Below are 24,321 nucleotides of genomic sequence, written 5' to 3'. Positions count from 1 at the left end.
AAAAGAAATCTCTGCTTTTGGGATTTCAGAATTGTGGATAAGTGTACATATGAATTATTTTCTGCATTTACATTGGAGGAAACTGAGACTTAGGCAAACATCCCACTGCCAGCAAATTACAGAGCTTAGAGTCAAACTCAGGTTGTGTCTGATGCTATATTTCTTTATCTTAACCTCTATACTACATTGCTTCCCAAGGAAAGAAACAAAAATAAGAAAGTGGCAACAGAAGGACAAGCAAAAGGAACTCCACCCAAGTCCAGGGCAAAGGTTGAAGCTATGGCATAATCACAGCCACGAGGTTCTCCGTGCTAGTGCCTTACACAATGATGTACTTAATCTTGACTCACGTTGGTGATGTGGGCACTATCCCTGTTTTACAGGAGGAAGTTGAGGCTCAGAGAAACGGAGAAACTTGTTCAGGATCTGATGATGAGTCAGGGGTGAGCTGATTTCCAAGGCCCCATTCCTACCCTCCCCAGTCAAGCTGCTCTTTCTGCCCTTGAAGGAACATCTCCTGCTCCTTCCTGTCATTCTTGTTCTCCTGGTCTTTCCCCTTATCTTTATTTCCTTGTAAGCTTGGAAATTACACATATCTGATGGAGCATAGAGGGCTAGTCTAGCATGGACTCACAGTGGCCCTCCACAAATACTGGGTGGATGGATGGATGGGTGGATGGATGGATGATTTTATGAAGAGAGCTGTGATAAGGTACTTACCCAATAACTCCAGAGTTTTCTGCCCCACCTCCCCAGTGCTCCTGCCCATCTTGCTACATGGGTAGGAGGCTAAACCAAAAAGACTGTATGTCCCAGTTTGCCTGGGACTATTCGATTTACTCTTGTTGTTCCAGCTTGATGTTATCAGCATCCCCTTCACTCTCACTCTCAGATGTGCCCCAATTGAGGTAAAACTAAGTCTGACTACATTCAGCTTTCTGTATTAGACAGAATAGGGGATCAAGTAGAAATTAAATTGTTACAGAAAATAGAAAGAGGTATATTTTTGTACCCTTGAATTTTATGGCCAGTAACACTTATTTCTAATACTGTAATTTTTAATGATCACATTATTCTATTTTAGGAATATGTTATAATTTAGTTAATTAATTTCAGAGCATAGGACATTTGTATTCCAAGTTTCCGTCACAATAAATGATACAGGACCAACACCTTAGTCTGTGCATATCACTAATTAATTACACTTATGCAAGCCAGCTACTATGTCATGAGGTCACTTTCTAAAAAGCTCGAACCAATTTATATTCTGACCAGCATGTTTGAGAGTAGCCATTTTCAGTATAACTGCTAATGCTTGGTATTATCTGTTTGGTTTTAATAGGCACCGGAAAAGAGGGGGAAGGTAGCTTCATATCTGTACCATAAGCCCATTGAACTATATGTTGCTGCAGCATCTCAAAACTTTAGAGAAGACGTGATTGGAGACGGATGCTCATGGGTTTAGGATGAGGTATCTCACCTCCCTTAATCAGCAGGCCTTGCTCTCAGGGCCATCCTTATCTGAATAGGAAGTGTTCTCCAAGTGTAACCACTCTCAGTAAATGCAGAATAATGGCTCGTTTTCTTATAAAATCAGAACACTGAGTCTCTAAGTGGTGAGGGGTTTGGGGAGGTTTTCTTGTTTGCTTATATATGGAAAGCAGCTCCCCAGCATATGCCTTGGGAAATGACTCAAATGCTAAGGACATAAGACCCTGCTCTCCTCCCTCTCCACATCCTTTTCCGCACGTTCATCCATGCGCCAAATGAAGCTCTGCATAGAAAGAAAGCCTAAGACCCACAAGTGCTTAGGAGAAAGGATGTGTGTTGGCAGGCAGGTGTGGGTCCCGGAGATGAAGGAATGGGAATAAGTAAACCTTATAAAAATGTACTGAGTACATTAAGTTGGCCATTACACTTATGAAATCTTTCTAGCCTAATCCTTCATTATTTGTCTCTATTTACTCTTTGAAAAAATTGAATACAGCAAAATATACAGACTAATGAAACCCACGCTTTGAAATTACCAAATGCTATCGTTTTGTCCTACTGGCTTCAGATTTTTATATCATGAAATAAATAAAATTACCGTTAGTTAAATGCCCTGTGTTCTCCTCGCTGATCCTGTTCACTTCCCTTCCTCCCCAGAGGTAAGCACTATCATGAAGCAGATGTTTGTCCTGATTCTTCCTTTATTTTTATACACATTTATGAACATCACACATCACACATGTTTTGTGTAAGTTTATATGCTCTTGTACTTCTTCAACTTGCTTTCTGCACTCAGCCACACCACAGCTCTGCTGCTCGGGCTGTGCACTGCCCGGCTCCCAAGGGCTCCAATCACAGACCACTATGAGTGGCTCCCTTAGGGATATGCAGTATAGTGGCCCTGCACTCCACTTTCTGTTTTGCTTTGTCTGTTGTTGTTTTTAAATTGATTTTAGAGAAGGAAGGTAGACAGAAAGAGAAAGATCAGTTTGTTGTTCTGCTTATGCATTCATTGATTGATTCTTGTATGTGCCCTGACTGGGGATCGAACCCACAACCTTGGAGCATCGTGATGATGCTCTAACCAACTGAGCTACCCAGCCAGGGCTCACATTCTGTTTTGAGACACATGTTGATGCATGACAGCTTTTGCATCCATTTAAATTGCCCTATCGTTTTTAATCCTGTGGCTGTGCCACATTTTATTAACAATTTCCTTAGGGAAGACGTTTTGCTATTGCACAGTGCCAGAGATCATCTTTAACTGTGTCTTCATGTGTGCAGATAAACAAGTTTCCCTGGTGAATCACCATTCTCTATGCTGAGGTGATTGTAATTTTAAAAAATTATTCTACTGAACATGATAATAAGAAAAAGACAAACATGATAAAACGTAAAAACTTTATTAGTATGAATCAGTGTCGTTAAACCCAAAATAACAGATACAATTGGGCAATGTTGAGGGCAATGCTTTACTACGGAATGAATACAAGGTGGAAAGGTCCTAACTGTCTACAGCGGCATCTTCTATATGAGAACTGGGTCCAGCCCAGACAGAAGCTCTTTATAGAAACATGAGAAAAAGGAGTGTTTACACAACAGAGCACTGGCACAGGATCACTGGGTCTGGTTTCAACAATTATGGTAAAAAGAATAAACTAGACACCTAACAGGTCTGAATACAGCTCAGAGCCCTTTCGTTTATAAGCTAGCTCATTACTCAACTCCCCATGAGCATTGCAGAGCAATGGAAGCGGAGTCCCCAGGAAGGAGCTTAATGCAGCCATCACATGCCACAATCTTAGAGAAAGCATTTCAGTTATCTAACCCTCCCCCAGAAAAGGACTTCAGTTCTCATTGGGGCACAGCCATTTTGTTGGCCAAGGGTTAGTTCTAACTCTCCAGCCTTCTGTATCTACAAGACAACGGCATGCTCAGCACCCCAGTGTACCATTTTCAATCACGAAATGGCAAGTCAGTTATGTACCTACATAAAATGCTTGCACGACTCCACTGCCACCTGAGGGCTTTCCATTGGGGGACCATCCCGGGGAGAACCCATGCCTACATGATATAACACAGTCGTGAGCCAAACTCAGCCAGGGGAATGGGTTACATGTTGGCGTGACAAATATGAAATCATATTTACACAAATACACATCATACCACACATGTAAGGGGGGAAAACAGAGGAAAAGAAGCAAATTTTGGAAAATTACGGGAAGAATATTGTTATATCACATGAAACTATTTGTCATTTTGGAGCAACAGCAATTTCCAGGACTTTACATAATATTTCTTGGTTATAGTTTCATTATAAGAATAGCCAGGAAGTAATCTCAAGGCAGAAAGAAGATAAGGAAGCCTGGACAAGGCTCGAGTATCTACCTTCCGAGATGACTCCACGTTTATGCAAAGGCTTCTGTCCCCCAATGCCACTGCCTTCTTCACCAATTACTCCAAGCAGTGATTATATCTAGTCATCTGACTGGCTGGAATATTTAAGGCAGTACAGAAAGGCAAAAGAGTGGTTTCACACCCTCATGTGCTTCTGAAATAAAACTGTGGCCTCGCTTGTGGGCAGCTCACTACAGGAGGATAAGACCAACCATTGTATGCAAAATGCAACCACTGAAGACCCAGACCAAAGCTGTGGCTCTCAGCTGGGATGCGTACCACCTTAGCCAGGCAACCTGAGAGGCTGTCTAGAGAGAAACACAGGTTGTCGAGGACAGTTGAATGAGGGAAGGTTCCAAAATAAGCCTGCATGCAACCTGGAAAGAGGGCATTTCAATTTTCATTCCAAATTTTTTTAACTTTGGAAAAAGCATAGTAATTGCTTGGCCTGCAAGCAGAATCATGTTAACCAATAATGTTGACAATGTAGAGAAAAACCCTAAAAACCCCTGCAAAGTCACCCAAGTGCCACTTGCTAACATTTTTTGAGGTACCTGTCTGGGAGAGCTAGGAGGCACTTTTGAACCAAAAATAAGTTTACAACCTTCACATTCTAAGATTGTCAAACTACTCTTCCAAGCTGGGTGGAGAACATCAAATAGACATATCCTTGCTTTAAAAACAAACAAAAAAATCTTAATCTGTGATTTCCACCTATTGTCTTGATTACCATCCACATGAAGTGTAAACTTGGCCCTGGTCTCTCAAGGACTCTTCCTTTTTGTCTATGGCGGTATTGGTGTCTCTATGCATCAGAACACGGGGGACACAGAAGTGACAGGACTGTGAAGTGGCAGCTCACACTGAGTTACTCAAAGTTCGAAGTCTTTAATCAGCTCATGACCTCTCTCCTGGCTTTTACATTGTAGGTTTTCAATAAATGTTGGCTTGCCCTTGTATGTTCATGGACCACACTGTACAATTAACTATTTCTGAGACTATTGTTGTACAGTTTCTTAGCTCCCACAGAAGGCCCTGATCTGAATATCCTTTAACAATCACCACCCGGTATAAGTCCTAATAGGAAACCAACTGCTTCTGGAGCCTAGGTTTTTATTAAAATTAGAATGGTAACACAATTCGAATTTGGAATAAAAATAGCTTTTCTTCCTCTTCATGACTTTTCTCCCTTTACTACCTTTGAATTCAGAAATCTTTAATTAATTGAGCAGACAGGGAACCTGAAAAGGAAGGTGTTGTTGTTTTTTTAATCAAAGCCTACACTCAGTTAATTGGCATTCCGGAATTAGACCCCTCTTAAGCCCTAATACCTACTTCCCCAAGCTTGGCATCTTCTAAAATGTTTTCTCCAACTTTGCAATTGGTGTCTAGAATCTTAAGGTGCTAGTACTTCCCTAGGCTGGCTTTCTTGTAACCTTTTAATAATGGCTATTATTAAAAGTTTGCCCTATATTATCCTTCAGTTAATTTCCCCCCCTAGATATGATGCCATGACATATTCTATTAGTAAGATAACACTCTGTAGTGTTAAACCTCTGTAAGAGAGTAGGAATTTATTACCAGGGAGGTGATGCATGCCAAGTGACCTCTGGAGTAATATTTACATCCTACACCTGTCACTGCTTATACAGTAAGTCCTTAAGTGACTCTTCCAAACCAGGCCTCCTAATCCCAAAATTACATGCAATATTTTAGTCAGAGTTGATTTGTTTGTTTATAGATGACTAAAACTTAGAAAAAAGTTCTCAAGTAAAAGTCAGAGATGCAGACAACAGTTTCTAATACATCTTTCCCACTTTTATAACAGCTCAAATCTACAGCTTCAGTGATCATCCAATTATACTCCACTAAAAGGTTAAATTAAATAAAATTAAGTTAGCCTTTCGGTGAAGGCTGGCTAGTTCACAAAGGCAATGGCACTGAAGACGGTACTGGAATTTGGCTAGGGAACACAGGATGTCAGAGTGGAACATCACTTTTAGAATCTCACACACATAATAAGCCAGTATGATGTTTGTACAAATTGAGAATATTTTAAGGTTTTTAACAAAAACTCAACTATACTTATTATCTAAAATCCATTTTTCTCCCATGTGCATTTCATGCATGAAAGGTGGTGTATTTTTCCAGAGTTTTTGCAAATACTTTTCCAGGGACATGTCCTGTCCCATTCCCTGCAGGCCTTCCAGGATGCCAAGCCAACGAGCTCACTTATCTCTAAGTGAGGTGCCAGGCCACCGAGAATGGGGTCCATCAGCAGTGCACAGGGAGGTGGCTCTGGCTTCTTCAAGTACAGGGGGCCGTGGGCCCCGGTCAGCAGCACCGCCGACTGGCTGGTATGGTTTGCTTCCCAAGTTTGATTGCTCCAGTGTTCCCATTTTCTTGGGGGTCCAAGGGTGGGATCTGGCGACCTGGAACAAAAGGGAGGCCAAGGTTGAGTTCCTTTTCCTCAGTTGACACCACACGCAGATTGTCACCATGCTTCACCAGCTCCACGTAATGTTTGTGGGAAAGTAGAGGGGCTTCAGGTGTAACTCTGTCCCCCACCTCCTTCCCTCCCTTCCTCACGTCATTGCTCTGCTGAATGAAATCAAGCTCATGTTTCAAAGGTTAAGGAAAAGTAAAATCAGCTTCCTGATAATATGGATTTCCTTGGGTTTGGAACCTCGTGCTTCTGAGTAAAGGGAAAAGTTCCCACCCATCTTCTTGGCCCAAACATCAGCCCCCCATTCCTCCCCAGCTTTCCCACAGATCTATCCCACTGCAACAAGCTGCTCAGTGGCACCAGGACTTCACTAATGACAGTGAGTCCTCGTGTTTTCTGGTTCTTAAAATAGAACTGGACTGGGTATTGTAATCTTCTTTGTAATATCATTTACTAACACTTGGCTTGCTACCCCTTATCCTACCAATACACATGAAGCATGAACTAAAAAGCCCTAAGAAACACTCTTCATAGGAAACAGTATTTTAATGTCATCCACAAGTAATCCTATTTTAACTTAATTTAATTTTTAAAAAATTTACAACAGTCTCTGTAAGTAAACAGAAAGTAAAAATTAAAAAGGTAATGGAGGGTCTAGGAAGGTGATAACTAAAGGATGTGGAGGTTTTGTTTTTAGATAATAAAGATAATCTAAACTGACTGCTGATGGTTGCATATATTTATTTTATTTTTAAATATTTTATTGATTTCAGAGAGGAAGGGAAAGGGAGAGAGAGATGGAAACATCAACGATGAGAGAGAATCATTGATTGGATGCCTCCTGCACTCCTCACACTGGGGATCAAGCCCGCAACCCGGGCACGTGCCCTTGACCAGAATCGAACCCGGGACCCTTTAGTCCACAGGCCCACACTCTATCCACTGAGCCAAACCAGCCAGGGTGGTCATATATATTTATGACTATTTTAAAAACCACTGAGTTATACACTTTAAATAGTTGAAATGTTGGCACATGCATTTTTAAAAATGTATTACTGAGATATAATTGACATAACATTGTGTAAGTTTAAGGTGTTGACTTTATAATTTAAATATTGCAATATGATTATCTCTGTAGTGTTAGCTAATGCCTCTAGGATATTGCATAATTATCATTTCATCTAGTTTCTTAGCAATTTTGAAATTTATAACACAGGATTGTTATCTATAATCAGGTATGTGAGTTTTATCTAAAAAAAAAAAGTTGTCTTTAGAAAAAGGCAATAGAGGCACACAGACCATATAGGGGCACATCTAGAGTGCCCAGCACAGGTGACTGGGGAGACTGAGCCACTGAGCCCTACAAAACACCTACTAAACAAGGCCAACCTACCAATTTCAGGAGACATAGCAGCTCTACCTAATACATAAAAACAAACATAGGAAAGCAGTCAAAATACAGTCAAAGAAATATGATGCAAATGAAAGCATAGAAGAAATCCCCATAAAAAGAACTAAATGAATTGTAAGCAAGCAAACTACCAGGTACAGAGTTCAAAACAATATTTATAAGGATGCTCAAGGAACTTAGTGAGAACATCAACAACATAAAAAAAGGAACAGTCAGAAATGAAGGATTCACTAACTAAAATGAAGAATAATTTACAGGGAATCAACAGTAAAGGACTCTGAGAATCAAATGAGCGATTTGGAATATGATGAAGCAAAAAAATACCCAATCAGAACAACAAAAAGAAAAAAAGAATCCAAAAATATGAAGATAGTGTAAGGAGCCTCTGGGACAACTTCAAACATACCAATATTAGCATCATGGAAGTGCCAGAAGGAAAAGAGAGGGAGCAAGAAGTTGAAAACCTATTTTAAAAAATGACAGAAAACTTCCCTTACCTGGTGAAAGACATAGACATACAAGTCCAGGAAGCACAGAATCCCAAACAAGAGGAACCCAAAGAGGACCACACCAAAACACATCATAATTATATGCCAAAGGTTAAAGGCAGAGAATCTTCAAAGCAGCAAGAGAAAAGCAGTTAGTTACTAGGGAGCACCCATAAGACTATTAGCTGATTTCTCAACAGAAACATTGCAGGCCAGAAAGGAGTGGCAGGAAATACTCAAAGTGATGAAAAGCAAGAACCTACAACCAAGAAGACTCTACCCAGCAAAGCTATCATTTAGAACTGAAGGTCAGATAAAGAGTTTCACCGATAAGAAAAAGCTAAAGGAGTTCATTACCACCACACCAGTATTATATGAAATGTTAAAGGGTCTTCTTTAAAAAGAGGGGAAAAAAAGAAGATAAAAAGTATGAATAATAAAATGGCAATAAATACATATCTATCAACAATTGAATCTAAAAGTCAAAATAAATGAACAAGGAATCTAATGAACAAAATAAATTGATGAATAAAATAGAACAAGAGGCATGGAAACAGAACAGACTGACAAATCTCAGAGGGAAGGGGGGAGAAGGAGGTGGGAAGAGATTAGCCAAATAACTTATATGCATACTAGAGGCCCAGTGCATGATTGAATCATGCACATGTAGGGTCCCCTACACGCTTTTGCTTTCGGTCGCGGGGGAGCTGGCTTTCGAAAGGCCTGGTGCCGGAGCGGACAGGTACCCAGCTCCCACGCTTTCATTTTCGATCGCGGGGGAGCTGGGTGCCTGTCCACTGGTGCTGGAGCAGACAGGCACCCAGCTCCCCCGCTTTTGATGAGCTCGCTGCCCCAGAGGCCCCTTCTGTTCCACAGCACAGCCATGGCACAGACGCTGAGCTCGCGCTGCCGCTGGCGATGCGAGCTCAGCATCCCGCTGGCCCAATCGGCTACCCCGGCCACCCTGAGTCCCGCCCCCTGCGCCTCCCGCTGGCCCAATCATGGGCGTAGCGGAGTGATGGTAATTTACATATTACCATTTTATTAGGTAGGATATGCATTATCCATGGACACAGACAATAGGGTGGTAAAGGCCTAGGGTGGGGCAGAAACCAGATAGAGAGGGGCAATGGGGGTAAAAGGGGGTGATATCTGTAATACTCTCAACAATAACGATTAAAATGTAAACTTTTAAAAAGGCAACAGAGCCCTGGCCAGGTGGCTCAGTTGGCTGGAGTGTCATCCTGTACACCAAAAAAGGTTGTGGCTTTGATTCCCCATCAGGGCACATACCTAGGTTGAAGGTTCGATCCCTACATAGGCCCATACGGGAGGCAACTGGTCAATGTTTCTCTCACACATCAGTGTTTCTCTCCCTCCTTCCCTTTCCCTTCCTCTTTCCCTCTCTCTAAAAATCAATTTTTTAAAAAGGCAATAGGATCTGGAAATCACAAATATTTGTTTAGACAGTTTTCAAAGATTTTTATAGGCACCATCCTCACTTAGCCCTGTGAAGCTGGCAGAATGGCTATATCATCACCATTGTACTATTCCTCAGAAAACTTAGATAACGTGCTGAAGGTCACATCAACCATTAGTGGCACAGGTGATTCTTTGTAAACGACATCTTGATTTTTCTGATGGATCCCAAAGCCTATATTCTTCCCACTGTACCACATTAGCTCTCTATGCTACTTTCTCTTCCCCATGAAAAAGTCATGAAAGCTAACTCTAAAATAAGGAGATTTTAAAGTCAGCTAATTAGAATATTACTTTACTAAGAAACCAGAAATTAGAAATGGAAGGGAAACTAGTTTCAAAGATAAAGTCTTTCAATGCAACTGGATGGTGCCTAAGGACCATAAAGAGAGTGAAATGCCCTGGAAGAGGCACATTTCCACAAAAGGCAGAAATAGTTCATTTCAAAGGTATTAATGAGTTCTGTAGGTTGGGTGGTGTGGCCATTCACCAAAGCTCAAGTATAAAAATTAAGGTCATTGGCAATTACCCAAAATTCAAAATAAATGGCTCTTCATCTGACTATGGAGCAGATAAAAGGGTTGTAATAATTCCTGTAGTTACTGCTTCTGCCATTTCGTATTGCTAGCAAAACTATATAAAGTTTTGCAGGCCATTCTCGAAAAAGTTCACTCCTGATCCAGTAGTAAATGAGAATGTTAAGTATGTATTTTCCTCTTCTGGACATGCTGTGTTCTTTCATTAGTCATAATTAAAAGGAAGTAAACAAAATGCTTCTTCTACTTTGTAAATCTTAAGTGAGAAATAGAAGGGGTAGCTCCCAATGACTACCAATACTCTGATTAATTTAAGTCAAATCTTGCCAGTCAAGTGTTACTTACTCCTTGAAAGAGGGTGTTTTGGAGGGATGATAGTGTCAAGATACATCATTATTTAAGTTATTTAAATCAATCAATAATAGTTCAGGTGCTTCCGGAGTGTGTTAAGTATTGCAATACAGACTTTTGTATTTGCATCTGAAATATTTTGGGACAAAATCATAATTCTAATTGGTGCAAGCTATTGATCTAGTTAACTAAGACAAGTATTGTTTACTGATCAGTATTTTTGGCAATATTAAAATCAATACCTATACTAACATCAACTTCATGCTATGCTTATGTTGTTAACTCTAAAGTCAACAAAATAGCATTAGGCTTCTAGTCCTGCTATACAAGGCTTATTCTACAAGCCTGGTGTCATGTTTTGTCCTATGAAAAGTACCCCAATTACAGAAAATATTTATACATAATATATTCATTAAGTCACAAAAGTAGAATGAGTCTGAAAACAAAGAGCACACAGAAAAAAGGGAGTGTTAGGGAGGCCTGTCAGCGCACGCCCTTGCTCTCCCCTTTTTCCTCCCTCTTTCCTTCCTTGCACTTCTCTCCTCAATAGACAATAAGTAAGACCAGTTAGGGATGCAAGATTAAGTTAAGACCTGAGTAATGCCTCAAGGAGATTCCTCTCTTATTCATTTTAAACTTTTAGCAATGTTTTTTGAATCAGTTTTTGAACATAGCTTCTTAGAGGCAGCAGGTTCTGTTATCTTCAGAATATTCAAAATTTCACTTAGTAGAACAAAATATTTCTCAAAAATAGAATTACTGCAGTTTTCTCACACATCATTTTACTCCTCTGGTAGAAAGAGTTCTGAAATCTGAGAGTCCGTGTTCTAGTTTAGTGAACTTAGTCCATTTATTTAGTATCTCCAAGAGTTCCTTTCCTCACCTATAAAAAACACATGGGAAAGTAACTTGAAAACTACCATGCAATACAGATTTATGGCTATTTCTAATATGGAAAGAACTAATGACAATGGAAGGAGTCCTGGCTCTGGGCACAGCTCGAATGGAGTCTGCATGAGAAGAAACCCCTGCCTAGTGGCTCACCATGGTGGACACTCGGTTCCGGTACTGGGACCCGCCCTGCTCTTCTACAGAACACTCAGCCCGGGAGGTGTCCCACACAATACAGCTTCAAACAGTGATAAGAAAGGAAGCACTTCCACTTTAAGGCAGACAGAGAGGAAAGCCACGTCATAACCTTAAAAAGAGAAGGAAGCAAATGGCACTGTGAAAACACAAGAGCTTGGGATCTTATGGTCTGAACTGTTTGGAACTTACTGAAAGGTTAAGTGTACTTAGGCAAAAAAAAATAGTCCTGGAAAATGGCCATAGCATTTTGTACCAAGGTGATCACGTGGGAACACTGTTGAATTAGTACTAATTACATAGGGCAAAGAATAGGACACAAATATCCAAACAAACATCTGAAAAGGCTGGGAGCATCAGCTGCATGTTTCCGCTCTTACAAAATGTTCTCGGAGCACACAATCTCCATAAGGCATCTTTCGGTGTAAACCCTAGGCCAGGGTGTTTATTTTCATAGGGTTTGAATTGTGTAAGATTGGGAAAAGTTAAAAGACTCTTTTATGAAGTCCAGTTTTTCTGAACGTTGACAGCCTAGAGAAAAAGCAGATTTTATAAATGACTCCTCAGGAATGTGATATGTGAAAAAAACGAAGTCCAAGCCTATAAATATTATCATGATTCTGGACTAGAGGCTGTAATGCTTTTACACACAACAAAAATAAAACAGCGTGCTTAGCTGCAGCTGTCCTCTCTCCTTGTGTGATGGACCGGCCATTTCCTGCACAAGCTGTAAGTCCTCCCTGTCCACTTCTTCTCTCCTTTCATCCCAGTTCCAGTATTTACTTGGCGTGGCTATCTTTTGTTGAGTTTTAGTGGTGCCGGTAGTTGCTGTGTAACTTCCATTTCTTGATCCTGATTTTCTGAATCATTCAGATTAGTAAATTGACCAGGTTTATTAGGACTTGGAAGTATTTACTCTTGATAAGGATCCACAAACCTCTCCATTTAGAAGGCAGGGGTCGGGGTGGAGTCCTCTACAGAACACGGCTCACAATCAGAGAACATTGCCCTAAGAATACAGAATGGGCGTGGAGGAGACACGTGGGACTTGAGGTCACTCTCTGTAGCTGTTCTTTTGCTGCAGTAAAGAGGACAGTGTTGGAATTACTAGATGACCTTGAATATTAGAATACAGAGTCTAACATCTACATAGAGCATGAATGGAGGAGGAGACAGGAAGATTATTTAGTCGGAAGGCTTGCACAAAGTCCAGATCAGGGATTAAGAGAGCCTTCAGCCCTAGCTGGTTTGGCTCAGTGGACAGAGCGTTGGCCTGCGGACCAAAGGGTACCAGGTTTGATTCCGATCAAGGGCATATGCCCGGGGTTGTGGGCTCGATCCCCAGTGGGGGGCATGCGGGAGGCAGCCAATCAATGATTCTCTTTCATATTGATGTTTCTCTCTCTCCCTCTCCCTTACTCTCTGAAATCAATAAAAATATATTTAAAAAAGAGAGAGCCTTCCTCTGGGTACAGTTGAGGGAAGTAGAAAACAAAGATGGAAAGAGAACTGTAGCAAGACACTTGGCAGATGTGACAACTGATTGGATGTAGGAAGGTAAAGAGAGAAATTAAAAACAATAACAAAGTTAAAAGTGTAGGGAGCTGGAGGAAGGTGATACACCAACAAAGAGGGAAGGAAGGGGAAAGTCACCATTGCTGTCAGTCCAAAATAAAATACCAAGTGTCTTAAACATGGAGGGTTTGAGTGACTCTAAAATCATTAGGCTTCTTGACCATTCAAAGGTGTCTTCTTCCCCCACACACTGATTTATTTTTCAAATAAATAGACTATTGGGTGGGGGGAGTTTTAGATTTATAGAAATATTTGAACATAAAGTACAGAGTTCCCACATATCCTCCCCCCCCGCCCCCAATCCAAATTTCTCTAATTTTAACATCCTGCATTAGTATGGAACATTTATTATAATTAATGACTATTATTGATCATTATTATTAATCAAAGCCCATAGTTCACTTTAGGGTTGAATCTTAGTGTTGCACATTCTATGGATTTTAATAAATGTATAATGGTATGTATCCACCATTACAATATCACACAGAATAGTTTCACTACCCTAAAAATCCTCTATGCTCTCCCTAGTAATCCCTCCCTTCCTTCAAGCCCCTCGCAACCCTTGATAGCACTGTTCCTTCTTTTTCACAGCCTTGTAGTATTCCATTGTGGAAATATACCACAGTTCATTTGTTTTTATCATTAGATAATATTCCATTTTATGGATATATCCCTTTCATTTTTTGTTTTGTTTTGTTAATCCTCATCCAAGGATATTTTTTCCATTGATTTTTAGAGAGAGTGGAAGGGAGGGAAAGGGAAAGGGAAAGAGGGAGAAACATCGACATGAAAGAGATATATTGGTTGGTTACCTTGTGCACGTGCCCCAACCACAGTGAAAAATGAACCTGCAAGCTAGGTATATGCCTTGACCGGGAAATGAACTCGAGACCCTTCTGTGTGTGGGCCAATGAGAAGACACAGGATTGCAAATCCTATATAATAAAAAGCTAACATGCAAATAGACCGAACGGCAGAACAACCTAACAACTGGTCGCTATGACTTGCGCTGACCATCAGGGGGCGTGCGCAGAACATGGCTGGGGTCAGCCACAGTGGGATGGGGGAGCAGGTGAGCGGGGGCGCCAGACCAAGGCAGGGCACCGGTCACTGTCATCAGGGCAAGCCTCTGGTGGTTACTGAAAATTCTTTGCTCCTGCGCACCACAGTCCTGCCCGGCGCTCACACCCACTGCCAGTGCCGGCCACCATCGCCCCTGAGGGCTTCTCCACCTCCCCCTGCTCCTGAGGGGCAATCGGGGAAGCAGCTGCCACTCACACTCGCTGAAGGTGCCGGCCCCAATCGCTCCACACTGTCAGCATGTGTGAGCAGAGGCGGCGGGAGCAGGGCTGCTGGCAGACAGGGGACCTCGGCCACAGCAGGAAGGGCCAGCCGGGGGTGGGGAGGATGGGCTGAGACCTGCCCCTGTGCCTACAGCAGCCTCGTGGCCCACAGTCCCTTTTAAGGTGCACGAATTCATGCATTGGGCCCCTAGTAAGCAAATAAAAAGATATTGAACATTACTAGTCATTAGGAAGCTATACATTAAAAGCCACAAGCAGATACCATTATATTCCTAATAGAATGGTTACAGTTTTATCAACTGACCATACCAAGTGTGGGCAGGGATGTGGAGCAACTGGAGCTCCACACTGGGGATGGAAATGTAAAATGCTAAAATACTTTAGAAAACAGTTTGGCAGTCTTTTAAAAAGTTAAACATTATCTATCAGAGAAGACAGCCATTCCATTTGTAAGTATTTACCCACACAAAACTTATATATGCATGCTCATAGCAATCTTACTTGTAATTGCCAAACAAAACCCAAAAACAACCGACCCAAACCCAGCTGGTGTTGCTCAGTGGTTGGCATTGACCTATGAACCAGGTCATGGTTTGATTCCCGGTCAGGGCACATATCCAGGTTGCGGGCTTGATCTCCAGGGTGGGGCACCCCATCAGTGATTCTCATCATTGATGTTTCTATCTCTCCCTCCCTCTCGCTTCCTCTCTGAAATCAATAAAAATATTAAAAAACAAAAAATGACCCAAATGTTAGGTGAATGGATCAATGATTCCTGCTTTACATTTTTAATGAAATACCACTCAGCAATAAAAAGAACTCAGCAAAATGCATAGGTTAACTTCTGTAGGACAACTAATCTAATTTCTTAAAAAAAAAATTATTTGAGGGAAAGATGGAGAAGGAACCTATTGCTTAAGAGAGACTTAAAGACCTATCAACTAATCACCGTGTATGGAACTTACTTGCATCTTAATTCAAGCAATTAGATTTCAATAAAAAATGCAAACAAAGCAGTCATTTATGGCAATCATGAGATCATTAAAATCTGAACACTGAATATTTGATAGTATTAATATGATAACAGCATTATTATCAATGTGATAATGCAATTATTGTTATGTAAAAAAAGGTTACGTACTGAAAATTTTTACAGAAATGTCTGGGATTCCCTTCAAAATAATACAGGCAGGGAGGTGGGGAGGTGAGGTAGTGATGAAACCAGCCTGGTTATGTGTACATGACGGTTCACTATATTACACAGTATACTGGTACATATGCTTAAAATTTTCCAGAATAAAGTCTTTTTTTAAAAGTTCCCTATAATCTCATCACCACAAAGCAACCACTGTTAACATTTTAATGTGCATACATCTTTACCCGGAAGAATATATTATTTACTTTTATATACTATATGGTTCACAATTTATAAAATCAGGATGTAATACAAACCACTCTAACTTTTGTTTCACACTCAATAATTTATCTTTCTATGTCGGTAAATACAGATTTACATCATCATTTTAATCACTAGCTTATATTAGTGTACCAGGATTTTTTAAAAATGATTTCCCAACTTTTGGACAGTTAAATCATTTCCTGTTATTCACCATGATGAATAATGTTCCCATTTAAACCACTGTTTGCAGTAAGAAGTGATATGTCAGGACTGTGCACAGATGACCCAAAACAGCGCAGCACTTACGTCCTTTCCAGGGTAGTTTCAGGCTTTGAAAACAGATATTTCCAACTAGAAAATATATTAACTCATGTTAAGAAAACAGTTGATTCCTTTCTGGTTTATGAGCACTCTAAGAATATAAAAGAGAAATATTTATCTCTTTATTCAAGTCGATATGAATTAATTCTGTTCAAGCATCCTTTTTTAAAAGGGCTTTTATTCTCATTGCTCTTTCTTGGTTTTTTATTGCATCTTTTCTCCCAGGCACGTTTGTCTCTGGAAAATTGCTTTGGGGAGCATAGATGTCAGCAATATATCTTTCTATTTTGAACTCAGAGAGAAGCACATGTAATACAAGTAGAAACAGGGAAAAGGAAAATAAATGAAACGTCTGCTGCCATATATTTAGGTGTACTTGGTACTGTGTTTTAAATTAACCTGTAATTAGCTATAGCACCTGAAGAAGTAGAGAGGCTGGGAAGGCACCAGCACTCACAGTATATACCTGGAGAGAGATCTTGCTGCAGGCTGTGCATTTACAGGCTTCTTTGCAAAGGCACTTACAATCACAGTATAATGAAACAGAAACAGTTGTTTATTTGACATGAAAGATGAGGTGATACAGTATTCTACAGCCTCAATAGGAATTATTTGAAGCCACAATTCCCCAGTGCTTTGAATAAAGCTTGTTTTCTATTAAATGAATAGACCAGTAGGATCTCAGGAATTCCTTAGTCCAAGTCCCCATCCCTTTGAGCCATAAGACCTCATATACATGAAGGCATTTATACTGGCTGGACCATACAAAGAAATACCTTTTAAATTAAGATATCGATCCTTGCTGCTTAGGTTTATTTTACTCTTTGAGGTCCTTATTTCATTTGGGATTTTTAATAATGACTTACATAGACCTCGGAAAGTCTCCTAGCTCGCGGAGAAATCTCCAGCTGCATTTGAGGTATACGGAGTGCCGCGCTTCTCTCGCTGAGCACTGCCATCTGCACAGTCTGCCTTCTAGGGGCTAAAGCAGGCGAGAGCTCTAGAAAATACAAGGAGCTGCACAAAGGAAAGGGGTGGAAGTCACGGTCATCAGGAGCTACCTGGCTTCGTTAATGAAAAGCATTAATAAAAACAAACTATTTAATAGCTGCACAATTAGCCTAACCTACCAGAAAGGCCAAATGCCACCAGAAAAAGAATGAGTTTGACCTCAGGAAATATGAGGTTAATGGAATAAGTTCAAACCAAACCCTGTCAGATGTCACCCAGAGTTACCCAGCTGTGGAGGGCAGCTGAGCAGTTTCTTCACCACGGAGCACTGCACCCATGGCCCATTTTCGGGAAGGAGCAGGAGCCTGGGAATATGGGGTTTCCGACATAAAATGACAGCCCTAGCACTCCAGAGTTCAGCCACTCAGGTAGACCAACTAGGAGAACACGATTCTGTTGAGAGTGTGAAATAACAGCAAGACAATGAATCCCCCTGAAGGAGACAGGAAGGAAAGGTGGTGTAGACCCAGAGAACAAGAAGGACGGGGATGCATTCTTCTGTGTGTTTCTGTATCGAGCAAGTAACCCAGTCAGGGTTCCTCATCTCCAGCGAATTCTCCATCAAGCCAAAAGAAACAAACAAAATATTCCCTGCGGTGGGTTCTCAGAGGCTGAAGTAATGAACCAAAACCAGTTAAAAGGAAATCAAATCTGTTCTGGGAAGCAACGGTCCCTCTGACTTTGAGAGCACCGCCAACGATGACCTCAGAGAGATCCAACTATCAGTTTCCCTTCTGGAATTCCCTTCTGGAACTGTCTGGAGCCAAGATACTTGAGAACAACTGCCAACTGTTCAGGAGTTCAACTTTTCCTAAGGTGACCCAAAGACTTAGAGTTTCAGAACCTCAACAAACACTTACACCTCTTTCAAGTCCCCAATTATGCTCGAAGGTATCTCAGGACACAGTTTCCCAAGATCGCTGCCAGCAAGTAGCTCTCTGAGGGGACCCGGAACGAAACGTCTTTATCAGAGAAGTTGTAAAGGTGAAAGCCTGGCCCGCCAGCTGGGAAACAGCTCTCAGGTAGAGGTCATTGATGGGGAAGCAGCATAAAGAAAGGGAAACATAACATTACCCAGAACTGGAGAGAAGAAGGGAGCCATCACCTTCCATGACTTAGCTGATCAGAAATGAGGAAAATATTTACAAATAGACTCTCCATCCAATTCCCAATTTCAGGTCACGTGGGAGGGAGAGACTATTTTTGTTGGCGATCAACAAGCAAAAGAAAGTACAAAAGGTTCTTTTGTTTCGCTTGCCTAGAGTCATTCCGTTTAATGGGTGACTTCAGTTTTCTATACCTCTTCAATATCTATTTTATTTCTCCTCCCCTCAACATACTGATATATGAGGGAAAGCAGTTTGCCAGCCAAAAACATGCCTTTTGAGATATTGGTTATTTTAAGCCAAAGATAAATACCGTATGATCTCACTAATATTCTTAAGAAAAGAAAGACTAAGGAAAAACCTTTGGCCTGCCTCCTAACTGCCTAAAAGAATTTAGATAGAGGGCCTGCTCCAGGAAGGGAGCTAGCATTACGGATAACTACAGCGGTTTACTATGAGCTAGTGTGACAGACAGGGAGGAATGCAGCAAGGCCCATTCGATCGGTCTCTGTGTCCCACTGTAAAGATGGCCCAGCAAACATCTGTTTACCAAACATTTGCTTTTCCATCTCCATGTGGATTGTCTTCCTCCCCTTTGAATTCCCAAGCTACAACCCGCCTACCCCGCTTCTCCTTAGCTCAAAATAACATATAAGCCTCAACTGCCAGTTCTGTCCTGGGGGGGGGGGGGGATTCTTATAAAGCCCCCATATGTACATACATAAGAAATTTGGTCATTTTCTCTTATTAATCAGTCTCATGTCAATTTCATTATTTCAGCCAGAACTTAAGTTGGTAGAAGGCAAATTAGATTTTCCACCCTCACACATAAAATGCTGTAGAATACATAATTTTTAAATAAAAATAAATTTTATTCTGCAACAGAGTTACTTCCTTTTGATTCATAAAACATAGAATTACCAGGTTAAAGAACGGAATTTTGGAAATTTGGGTTTGGGAGACACAATACAGGTCAGTATTGACAAGTGCATGCTTGTAGGTTTTATATCCACATCATCAAATTCACACAGAGGAATAGCTCTACTTGAGAGCTCTGTGATTTCATCCTTTGACTATCAGAGGCATAAAAACTGTGAGCTAAGCTAAAAACATGATTTCAGGTACTTACTGATTCCTTGAAAGAGTTCTTCAATATTGATAGCATTTTTTGCACTTGTTTCAACAACGATGGCACCTATGGATTCAGCATATTCCTTCGCATCCTTCAAGGGAACCTCCCTGGAAAAGAGGTGAAACCCAGACAGAAATGAATGCTCATTTGTAAAATATAAATAACCCCAGTAGGCCAAACAAAAAGCTCATGTGGAAACAGCTCCGTTACTTTCCTAGAGGATATCAACTCCATCGCTCAAGCAAGTGTTGAAAACCTAGTATGAATGAGACTTTTTAAAGTTTAAAACCTGGCCTCTGGCATCTATAGAGACAAGATGTGCATATATAACATATTGTCCAGTCCCACAGAAGTAAAGAATTCTAGAACAGTGGGAAAAATCGTTATGTACACATTCCAACTTTCCGAAGTAGGGTTGATTTCAAACATTTTCCCCCATAGTAATGACTCAGTATTTTTTTAAGTGTGTGTGCACCCTTGTGTGTGCATGTTTCTATAAGACTCCATTATATCATTTTTCACAAATCAGACAAAATACGTGGCATGATTTGAAAGTTTGGAAATGAACATGCTATAGCTACAATAGCTATGATGCAGTATGGCACATTTGAACTCTGACCTTTAAACGGCTGTTCCTGCAAAGGTTTTAGGACATGAACTCTATTTAAATGAACAATCTAAAAAGGCATTTATTGATCTACTTTTTATGTAAAGACACTATGGTGAATCCAAAGATTAAAAAGTCACAGTTCCGATTCTCTAGAAGTTTATTTATTTATCCAACAAATATTAATTGAGCAGTTATGGTATGCCAGTCCTTCTTGTAGGGGCTAGAGAAAACACCAGTCCTTGCCTTCTGGAATCTACATTCGCGAGCAAAGGCAAACACATCCACAGTCACTCTATTCCACAACATTGTAACATCTGCAATATTAAGATAAGCCGTAGAGGGGTAGCAAGTGATGCATTTTGATCAGTGGAGCTGAAGGAGATGAGTTGGAGGAGGTCCCCTGAACTGCGGCCATGCAGGGCAGGGAGAACACAGGTGAGAACTGTGATGCAACAGCCTGACAAAGGCCCACGGTGAGGAGCACCCTCAGCCCCAGAGACTATTAAAAGTCGATCTGCACCCAACCCTGCCTTGGGTGCAACAGTGGATTTACAAATGAATGGCATGGTGTCTGAGAGAGAGTCCGGCAGGGACTGTGGCAGATGGGCAGGAAAGCACGCAGTGGCCAGTGCAGAACTGTGACAGGGTCCACTAGGAACCTCCATATCTAGGAAAACACAACGCACAAATGGACTAGAGTGGGGCAGCGAGGAGGAGAATCCGGAAGCTCCTCTAATGCTGTAGGCAAGAGAGAATACAATGCTGGCCTGGGAGGGCGACAGGAGAAGAACAAGGAAGAGAGGACGGAAAATAAAAACTGGGAGGGGGCAGTGAAGGGACCTTCCCCATCTTCCTGTCCCCTTCCCTTTCTTCCACCCTCTCCAATTTCCTCATGAATGGCTACTACTCGTTTATAAAGCTATTGGGAAAATTCTACCTTGGCATTTAAATTCTTTATGACCCCAAATCGGATGAGAGAACTTTTCAGGTACTTGTTGGAAAAGGGCCTAACCAGAGCCAACGTATTAACCAAGACGGCTGTCCTGGGATTCCTCACCAGAGGAGAGAGGCCTCCTAAGCCAGGCCAGCTGGAATCTGTACTTCATAATCCTTCTTACCACAGACAAGCCCCATCACCTCACACCTTCCAGAATGGCTGCCATCAATAAATCAACAGACAACAAGTGCTGATGAGGATGTGGAGAAAAGGGAAAACCAGTGCACTGCTGGTGGGAATGCAAATGGGTGCAGCCACTTTAGAAAACAGTGTGGAGTTTCCTCAAAAAATTAAAAATGGAACTGCCATTTGACCCAGTGATCCCACTTCTGGAAATATATCCTAAGAATCCCGACACACCAATCAGAATATATGCGCCCCTATGTTCACTGCCGTGTTATTTACAATTGCCAAGCTATGGAAATAGCCCAAGTGCCCATCATTAGATGAGTGGATAAAAAACTGTGGTACATTTACACATTGAATACTACGCTGTGGTAAAAAAAAGAAGGAACTCCTACCCTTTGCAACAGCATGGATGTACCTGGAGGGCATTATGCTAAGCAAAATAAGTCAGGCAGAGAAAGATAAATACCATATGATCTCACTAATACGAGGAATCTAATGAACAAAATAAACTGACGAACAAAACAGAACCAGAGGCATGGATACATGGAACAGACTGACAGAGGTCAGAAGGAAGGGGATGATGAAGACTGGATAAAAGAAGGGGAAGGAATTAGCTAAAGAATATATATGTATAGCCCATGGACACAGGCAACAGTGTAGTGAAGGTAGGGGCAGGGGTGCTGGGCAAGGGGAGAAAAATGGGGGACATCTGTGATAGTGTGAACAATTAAAAAAAAAAAACACGAGCTGAGTGATGGGAATCAATCCGGTCAGGATAGGGGAGGGGTGACTGTCTCAGCAGTGGACACTGCAGTAGAGCACTTTATGGACTCCTACCTCTGCACGGCCTGTGGTAACAGGCTCAGAGGGCTGGAGACACCACCCTTTCCCCTCTGTATCTAGACGTTATCTCCCTGTTGAGCTAGCTTGTCATCGCTACTTGAACAGCAGATGCGCTTCACAATAGTCACTTGTCACAGCCTGATAACTGCCTTTCACCCGCAGATAGGCCACTCCTTCCGTAAACCTCCCACTTACCAAGTAAGAAATCATGGAGGTGCCCACGTGCTTCCCCTCTCTCATCCCCCAACGCTGAGTAATGAAGCTTAACCTCTGTGGCAGCCTCCCCTCTATTGTCCCCGCCTCTGCCTGAGTTCGGGCCTTCATTTGGGACTCGGATTTCTGCAGTTGCCTTGTTGTACTGGGCGAAGATGATTTCACATCCACTTGCTTATGACTTAAATGAAGTTCTTTTAATCCACTTGTTTATGACTCCCCCAAAAGTTATTTGATATAAGAATAAAGTAAGTCCTGCCAGGATGTCATCATTCTACATCTGTTGTCACTGATAAGCAACCAGCTGCCGAGGGGCCCCTTCTTATCAATGAGAACATGTGGAGAAGCAACTACGGGCCAAGGGGACATTTAGACTACAAATACGGAGAGTCTGCATGGACTATTTGAGAGGGGCCTTCCCTCCTGTCTTGGGGAGGCACTCCTCCTAGCCAGTGGTGACAGGCTGCGACCCTGGGAAAGAGATCAACACTGGTATCTTCATTCCCTAGCAAAACGCTCTAGCAACTGGAGACGTTTACTCTGCGCTGGCCGCTGGAAATGTGGAAATTAGTCAGTTGGTCACCGACTCTCCCAAGTGCCTCCCTGGACTTTATTCCTTCATACTCCACCTCCCACCCCCAACCCCCACTTGCCTAGAACAATGGTCTGATTAATGTGTCATTTGTTTGGAGTACGTTATTTATTTGGCTTATTAAAAGATATTATCCTATATGCTACTGGCCTGTGGAATTATTATAATTCCCACAGCAAACGTGTGCTAAACAAATTGCTGGCAAAGTCAACTCAGTTTCTGGCCATAACACGTATGCTGTCTCCCCACAACAAAAACTAAACATGCTTCTCTAACTGGCCCTCCAGCCTCCTACAATTCACTACCCACATGCCCATCATGGGAATCTTTCAAAACTGCAAATCTACCAAGTATTCATGTGAATTTCTTCTATATACTGATTGCCTCAGAATAAAACCCAACGTGTAGCAGAACAAGGCTTCATGTCTCATCCCCGCCCCCAGCCCCCCCCCCCCCCCCCCCCGCCCCGTTCACACCCGACGTTACAACCATTCCAAGCAAGTGGTCATTCTGGGAACTTACTGTGCTTGTGTCTGTTTCTGGGCCATGCACCTGCTCTTCCCCCGTCCACCCCTCCCCATTCTCTTGGAACTCTTCCACTGTGGCCTCCTGGAGAGCTCAGGCCAGCATTCCTTCCCTCCAGAGAAAATGCTCTTCCCCCTTGCCCTTAACACCTGTGCATATGCAAGCACAATACTATCATCCTCGTGAGGTTGTGTGGCTCAAAAATAGGCTGTGGATTTCTGGATATCAGGACCATGGTTTTTGTTTGAGGGTGCCGGGATCATAACACTGCATGGCACCTAGGAGGCAATCAATGAGTATTTGCTAACTGACTGAATGACAAAATCACCCCCAAATTACCTTCAGCAGAGAGGAGGATTCGGGTAGAGGAAGGTCTCCATGTGGACTTACGGGAAAGCGTGGGGAGTGTTGAGAATGTCAACTGAAAAAGTCCTGAAGGCAGAGGCTCACCCACCCTTCCAAATGGGCCAGGAGGGAGGCCTACGGGTGCAAGCAACATAAAAGGGGGAGTCTCCTGCTAGTCCCAGGCTCTGATGTTAATCAGCTTATATCCCAGTATGGTCCACACATCAGCCTGTCATGTGTCTCAGATGCACAGCCTGAGCTGGCCACAGCACTCAGAGGCTCTAGGCAGGGGAGGGAGGTCAGGAAACAACATTCCTGTGGGCCCCAGACTTTTCAACAGGCTGTTCTGACCAATAAGGGTCCTTGTTTTGTTGGTCATGGGTGGAACCTGGCAACATGGCAGCTGACTCATTCTAATTCCAAGGCTGTTTAATTGTCCATGATCCTCCTCCACTGATGGAAGGGAAAGAGGGGGACAGGTACACCAAGAGGCGTTCCTGAAACCCTACCTGTGAGGGAGAGAATCAGACCAGC

General features: G+C 42.0%; 1 protein-coding gene and 1 long non-coding RNA gene across 4 annotated transcripts in view; one reads left to right on the top strand and one right to left on the bottom strand.

Annotated features, from left to right (window-relative positions):
* Positions 1–24,321, top strand: part of LOC129150849 (uncharacterized) — a 49,990-nt gene that overhangs the window by 9,382 nt on the left and 16,287 nt on the right. For both annotated transcript variants that reach the window (XR_008557598.1, XR_008557597.1), the window contains exon 2: positions 384–443. This is a non-coding gene — a long non-coding RNA (uncharacterized LOC129150849). The remainder of the gene's footprint in view (positions 1–383; positions 444–24,321) is intronic.
* RAB31 (RAB31, member RAS oncogene family) overlaps positions 2,879–24,321 on the bottom strand; it is a 119,726-nt gene continuing 98,283 nt past the window's right edge. Inside the window, exons 6-8 of one of the 2 annotated variants that reach the window (XR_008557594.1) lie at positions 19,531–19,640; positions 17,151–17,301; positions 6,270–6,320 (exon numbers count right to left, since the gene is read on the bottom strand). Coding sequence is in view for 1 of the 2 variants with exons in the window: in XM_008159802.3 (XP_008158024.1) it covers positions 6,223–6,320; positions 19,531–19,640 (208 nt within the window). In the remaining variant the exon portion in view is untranslated. Of the gene's footprint in view, positions 6,321–17,150; positions 17,302–19,530; positions 19,641–24,321 lie in introns of both variants that reach the window. The other variant, XM_008159802.3, reaches the window with a different exon arrangement.

The sequence above is a fragment of the Eptesicus fuscus genome, chromosome 12 (genome assembly GCF_027574615.1).
Source record: "Eptesicus fuscus isolate TK198812 chromosome 12, DD_ASM_mEF_20220401, whole genome shotgun sequence".
Taxonomy (NCBI): Eukaryota; Metazoa; Chordata; class Mammalia; order Chiroptera; family Vespertilionidae; genus Eptesicus; species Eptesicus fuscus.
Note: the sequence above shows the minus strand (reverse complement) of the source record. Positions and strands in the feature narration are given on the sequence as shown.